General features: G+C 41.7%; 1 protein-coding gene across 1 annotated transcript; it reads left to right on the forward strand.

The window, feature by feature from the left end:
* The first annotated feature begins 297 nt into the window (after positions 1 to 297).
* Positions 298 to 6,303, forward strand: LOC119366024 (phosphatidylinositol/phosphatidylcholine transfer protein SFH6-like). Its single transcript, XM_037631679.1, has 15 exons — positions 298 to 569; positions 1,863 to 1,964; positions 2,054 to 2,378; positions 2,495 to 2,594; positions 2,716 to 2,982; positions 3,117 to 3,194; positions 3,270 to 3,371; positions 3,439 to 3,488; positions 3,585 to 3,684; positions 4,135 to 4,233; positions 4,609 to 4,722; positions 4,829 to 4,994; positions 5,212 to 5,600; positions 5,757 to 5,831; positions 5,927 to 6,303. Exons 2-15 carry the CDS (start codon positions 1,958 to 1,960, stop codon positions 5,945 to 5,947), a joined length of 1,893 nt encoding a protein of 630 aa, XP_037487576.1. The 5' UTR covers positions 298 to 569; positions 1,863 to 1,957; the 3' UTR covers positions 5,948 to 6,303.
* Positions 6,304 to 6,580: the final 277 nt, after the last annotated feature.

A 6,580-nucleotide genomic window follows, 5' to 3' on the forward strand; every position in this document is an offset into this window, starting at 1 on the left:
ACTCATTTTTGATAAACCCAACGCTAAAAGTCTGCTACTATCTATCCAAAGGCGTGTTTATTACGGAGAGAGAATTGAAAAATGGAAGACACGGTGCGGCATCCGAGGGGAAGAGCGCAGCACGCCAGCAAAGCAAAAGCGCCCCCCACCATCAAATCAAAGGCTTTATTCCGGGGTCGGCACTTTAAGCTAAAGCCGGTCCGCCCTGGCCCGCGTCGACGAATGAATGTGTAGACAGGCACCACACCACACCACACCACTTGGCGACCAAGAAGAAATTACATTAGCTCCTACTAGTACTGCATAGTTTTATACGGCGAAAGCAAGAAGCTTCTCTTCTCCGGTTGAGCGTCTCTATCAACCCCGCCAGTCAGCAGGTTGGTTAGAAGCGAACATCCCACAGCTACCAACCTGTCTGCCTCTCCTCCTCCCCCTCCACCTTCTCCCAATCATTCGAGCTCCTCCTCCTCGGTTTTGTCTGCGCGCGCGCGGGGACGCAGGCATCGCAGATTCCTCGGTTGCCGCTGCGGTCCAAGAACCGGGATTCGGCCCTTGGTTCCGCCCCCAAGGTGAGGCGATCCTTCTTCTTGGTTGCCACAGACTCTGTTTGTCGCCATGGTCTTCTCTCTCTCTCTCTCTGAAAATGGAATGAAATCCTCCGCACGCGCTATGTTTCCAAGCTCCGTCAATCGGGGAGCATAATCGCGGGAATTTGGCGAGCAGTTTGCGGTCCAAAGCGTGACAAGAGAACCAATGCGGGTTGTTTCCTAATTTGATTTTCATCCGCCATGCGGGCCTTCCTGTTTTTATGTTTCCTCTGACGGCGTAGAACTGAATCTGTCTGTCTGTCGTCTGTCTCTCGAGTCCCGACTCTGAGAGCTGTCGGATGAATCCAATTTGATTCAGTTCCTGGTTTTTCCTCCCAACCTCTTGGGCGCCACAAGAGTTTAGCTATGATTTGTGCTACCTTTAGACGTCGATTGTTCAGTCCGTGGAGGATTGTTCTGCTGTTGATTAGTGGATCCCCTGCATCCAAGTTCAGAGCAGAGCAGCTATTCGTTTTGTTGGGGCTTCCATGCAAATCTTGCTGCAGTTTTCTTCTTCCTTCGGTTTGGCCAAAGGCAGGGTGGCCATCTCTAAATATATCTTTGTGCAGTTTACAACATAGAATTTGTTTAGGTGGTTCACTGGCAAGTTGTTTACCTCATCATACAAATTCAGTCGATTTTGCTACGGATTTTTTACTTCTCAAACAAAAATTACTTGTTAAAAACGTAGTCAATGGAGTAATAAGTACTCACATGGCTAAATGTGAATGGTTTAATTTGCGCTGAGCAATTTCAGTGATTAACTCTGGTCAAAAGCTGCTTGTTGACCGCAGCTCCTTCTGGTAACCTGACAGACGTGCACACATTTTGATGATTCTTTCTCCCCTTTGCAAGCCATTTTTATGCTTCTTTAATCTGTATAGTAGTACTAGTAGTGCAACCTGTAACCATCAATCTACCGATCGATTCCTTTCACATTAATGGTGAAAGTTTCATTTTCCTGTTAGTAACGTCTGAACAAAGGCAGTTCATGTTCTACCAAGAACATTAATTTCATGCCAAAGAAGGCCTTTATGCAAAGAAAATTTAGATAGCATTGTTGTGTACTCTAAAGTCTGACAGGCATATATTCTCATGGTACCTTTATGCAAAGGAAATTTAGATAGCGTTGTTGTGTACTCTAAAGTCTGACAAGCACTCATATGTTCTCATGATACATTTATGCAAAGAAATTTAGATAGTGTTCTTGTGTACTCTAAAGTCTGACAGGCATATATTCTCATGATACTCTGCTCGATGTCTACTCCATTCCAGGTGCATTTGTGTGGATGAAGATGACAATATAATATAATAATTGCCTAACAGAAGCCACCCAACCTGTAAACTCAGTCTACTCTGCTTCCAGCAAAATGTCAGGTATAGTCTTTCTTAGAAAAAGAAAGTATGCATATTGTCTTGCATTGCTGATCTGTTTACTAATTTGTAATGACGTGTCTTGCATGAAGTGCGGCGACGGTCGGAGAGCACGGAGGGTCTGTTCTTATTCGATGAGCGAAAAGACCGGAGGTCAGACGTGGAGAACTCAGAGGATGAGAGGAGAAGGCTGTCCATTGGCGGGTCACTTAAGAAGAAAGCGCTGAATGCATCAAGCAAGCTCACACATTCGCTCAAGAAGCGGGGGAAGAGGAAGGTGGAGCATCGGGCTTCTTCCTTCACCATTGAAGACGTCAGAGATGAGGAGGAGGAGCGTGCCGTGTTTACATTTCAGCAAGAGCTTTTGAGCAGGAACTTGCTATGTGACAAGCAAAATGACTATCACATGTTGCTGAGGTTGGTGCTCCAACATAACTCAGCAGCAGAGAAAGAGCTGCCGAAGCAGGACAGAGAATTACCTGTTTTAATTATGCTACAAGTCTAAAATTTCCCTGCCTTTATATATACTGTAGGTTTTTGAAGGCAAGGAAATTTGACACTGAGAAGGCCATTCATATGTGGGCTGAGATGCTCCAGTGGAGAAAAGAATTCGGTGCGGATACAATACTCGAGGTGAGTGAGACTAATGATGCATGCTGGCCTATAGATGGAAAATTATCTTTAATCTCAAACAGAATTTTACTTCTTCTCAACAATATAACCAACACTTGCCATTGGCAACTGAATCCTGTAGGACTTCCATTTTGAAGAGCTAGACGAGGTGCTTTCCTATTATCCTCAGGGTTATCATGGAGTTGACAGGCAAGGAAGGCCAGTATACATCGAGAGATTAGGGAAAGTTGACCCAAATAAACTGATGAACATCACCACAGTTGACCGCTACATCAAGTATCATGTGCAAGAGTTTGAGAGAGCCTTCTTGGACAAGTTTCCAGCATGCTCTATCGCAGCGAAAAGGCATATTGATTCTACAACCACTATACTAGATGTTGAAGGCGTGGTATGATGGTTCTTTCCATATTCGCAGGGTCTTATCTCTATGTACAAGACTAACTTTGTCAACAAAATAATTGGGACCCAAAATAGTTTGTATAAAGACTGCATGGTAACATTTGCCACTATATTATGCTGCAGGGTTTCAAAAACTTCAGCAAAACAGCAAGGGAAATGCTAACTAGAATGCAAAAAATAGACAGTGATTATTATCCTGAGGTATGCCGACGTTTTGTTTCTTATCTTGCTCAATACTTGGTGCCACATTGTTTAACACTTTACATGTATGCTCAGACACTGCATCAGATGTTTGTTGTAAATGCTGGCGGTGGTTTCAAGCTACTATGGAATTCAGTGAAAGGTTTTCTTGACCCTAAAACGGTCTCAAAGATACATGTGAGCACGAGTCTGCTGTTATTTTCCTCTTTTCAAATAAATAATTCTGATGAATCCTCAAATTTAGGTTTTGGGAACAAAATTCCAAAGCAAGCTTCTTGAAGTAATAGATGGAAGGTGCACTTCTCATTTACAACAAGTTGGTATAATGTTATTGATCAAAAAGCTTTCTCCTGCTACCTTTGACTGAACACTTCTTTTTTCTATTTGCAGCCAACTTCCTGAATTTTTGGGTGGAACATGCACTTGTGCTGGTGAGGGAGGATGCCTCAAGTCTAACAAAGGTCCATGGAATGATCCTAACATTATGAAGGTGAATTTGGTTTATTTCTCTTGCATTATATGTGCTTCTCCGTAGTTGCTTTTCTGAAAACTTAGATTTTCAGTTGAGTTTTTGAATATTAAGAACTTGACAATGCCATGTTGACAAAGATTATCATAAATAAATGAAATCCCATAAATAGCTTTGTAGTGGTAAATATATGAAATACCAAAAATAGCTTTGTATTGGGCATACTTCAAGGCGATGTACTTCCCAACTGCTGGGCAAGTTTGTGAATTGGTCTTTCTTCTTTAAAAGGATATTACTGCACGCAATTCACGGTGTCCGGTCCAGCTGAATATACCACTAAATTTGAAACTCCTGATATGCTTTCGTTAAATTTCTTGCAAAGTTTTCTTTTCCTCGCAATTTCAGCATCACGTCTTTCATACATGATATACAACAGCATTCTCAACTGCAGTACTATGTGTTTGCTTGTAGGTTGCACATAACAAAGAAGCAAAGTTTGTAAGGCATACAAGACGCTTATCTGAGATCGAGCAACGAAGGGGTTCATTTGCTAGGCTACATCTTTTGAAGGCAAGTTCAGTACTTAGAACCACTATTTGTTATTTACTTTTCTTTTGCGGGGTTGTTATTTACTTACTCATCATATGATTGAAACCTTTTGTTTTGGTGTAAACATTGTGAGCAACTTACCAGTTCTCTGGACCTATTGGTTTTAAGAAGCTGATTATAGGGTACACGCCACATGTTGGCGTGATTACCTATCCTCACAGTTAACCATAATCCATGCACTTCTTTGCAGTACTGATATTCAGTTTCCAGAAAAAAGAAAAGTAATGTGTATTGATTGTGCCTATTAAAAATTGGAACCCTTTGTGGTTTCATCAGCAATGTTCATCTTGGCGTCCATAACAATTTGCCTTTTCTTTCTCTCATTGCGAATAACAGGGTAGAAACAGTGACACGTCAACAGCTGAGTCAGGATCAGATGTTGATGATCTAGGTTCTCCTATGATGAGAAGCACATTGGGGTGCAGTCGACTAGCTCCAGTTCGTGAAGAAGTGAGCTTTCCTCCTGAATATACTGAATATACAAATGATTGATGTGCGTATACTGAATCTCCTAAATTTTTACCTCAAAATTCTGAATCTCCTATGTTTTACACAGATGCAGATGAGAGCACGAGAGTCTGCGGCTTATTACAGTTGCGATGATCACTTTGTGGTGGTGGACAAAACAGTCGATTATGGCAGAGGAGGATCAATGCCAGATAAAAGCAGTGCCCCACAAGTAAGAGCACAAGCCCAGCCTTTAGGCACACAAAACACTCCAGGTATTTATACTTGTGGTCTTCTGAGGTCACTTTATGCAGATATAAAGTGATCTGCTATTTTTGCTCTTTCCCTATAAAATTTTGTTTAGTTTGTTAATTCCCACTGAATATATTACTATTAGTATGAAAATGAACAGACAGTGCACTGAACTAAGAATTTTGAGAATAAATATTCAAGATTTTCTCATGTTTGTTCTTTTTTTTTTACTCTCTTTAGGTTCTTCAAGAAACAGTCGTGGTATACTAGTACCCAAAGAGATTCCGGAGGAAGGGAAATTCTATCGTTTTCTCAGATTACTGCTGGTTCTGGTTGTTAGAGTTTTTACCTTCTTACGCACAGTATGCAGTCAGCCAGAGACAACGATTGTCAACAACCCACTACCTCCAGCTCCTGAGTTTGAACCCATCTCTGGTGATAATCCAGCAGTTGAAGCGTTCAGTGTGGACCGTGTCAGTCCTGTCATTGAGCGCCTTCAGAAACTCGAGGGTCGGGTTGATGAGCTCGGCAGCAAGCCCCCAGAGATTCCCCTGGAGAAAGAACGCTCCCTCTTGGATTCATGGGATAGGATCAAATGTATCGAATCTGACCTCGAAAGGACAAAGAAAGTAAGCTTTATCTTTATTATTACTTAGTACCAAGAACTGGCACAATCATCATGCATCCTTTGGAAATTATCTTTATTTCCATATAGGGAATTACCAAATATATCTTCCCGCCAATCTCAAATGTAATATGAAAAAATATCCCCTTCCATTAATCAGGTTCTGCAGGCTACTGTGATGAAGCAACTAGAAATTGCAGACTCAGTAGAGGAAGTTATCTTGTCAAAGCTGCACGTAAGATCAACTGCTTCCCTCTCTTTTTGCTTGGATTGGCTTATCACTGCATTGCCTGCCTCACCATTTTACTGCTTCTTAATTTGTTTATGCAGAGGCGAAGATTTTGTGCGTAATAAACCATCATAACTCCTTAACAATATGCACCATGGGGTTAATTAAACTTGAGACAACATTTGGGGGGCAAATTTGGCGGGACAAGTTATGCATAAGACAGAGCCAACGAGTGTCAAATGTACTTTAAGTTCAGATTGGCTCAAATAATGGGTGTTGGTCGGTCATAGTGAAATCACTCTGTTTCATCTGTTATCTTCTACTCACTCTGTAACGAAATATAAGACGTTTTTTGGTGTAGTTGACTTCAATAAAACGTCCTACATTTTGTTACTGAGGTTGTAACTCCCAAGAATTTGTCTGTTTTTCATGTTTGCAAAGAGGATAATGGATGGACGCCATAAATATGCTTCACGTATGTGGTATGTCGAAATATAGCTAGGCCATGTACACTGGGTTGATGTCAGTTTTTTTCCACGGTAAGGCCCAAGGCCATATGTTAAATAAAACTAGCCATTACCAGACCTTCCTGTTAAGAATTTGAAATTACAAGCAAATCATTCTGCATCCATGGGCGGCGCTTGTTGGAACTCAAGAGCTTGTAGAAGCAGCGGTTGGGAAGTCCTGCAGATAAGAAGCTATATACAATGGTCTGTATAGATCGCCGTCCCGGAGAAGCTGGCACATTGGAGGGC

This window comes from Triticum dicoccoides, chromosome 2B (genome assembly GCF_002162155.2).
Source record: "Triticum dicoccoides isolate Atlit2015 ecotype Zavitan chromosome 2B, WEW_v2.0, whole genome shotgun sequence".
Classification (NCBI taxonomy): Eukaryota; Viridiplantae; Streptophyta; class Magnoliopsida; order Poales; family Poaceae; genus Triticum; species Triticum dicoccoides.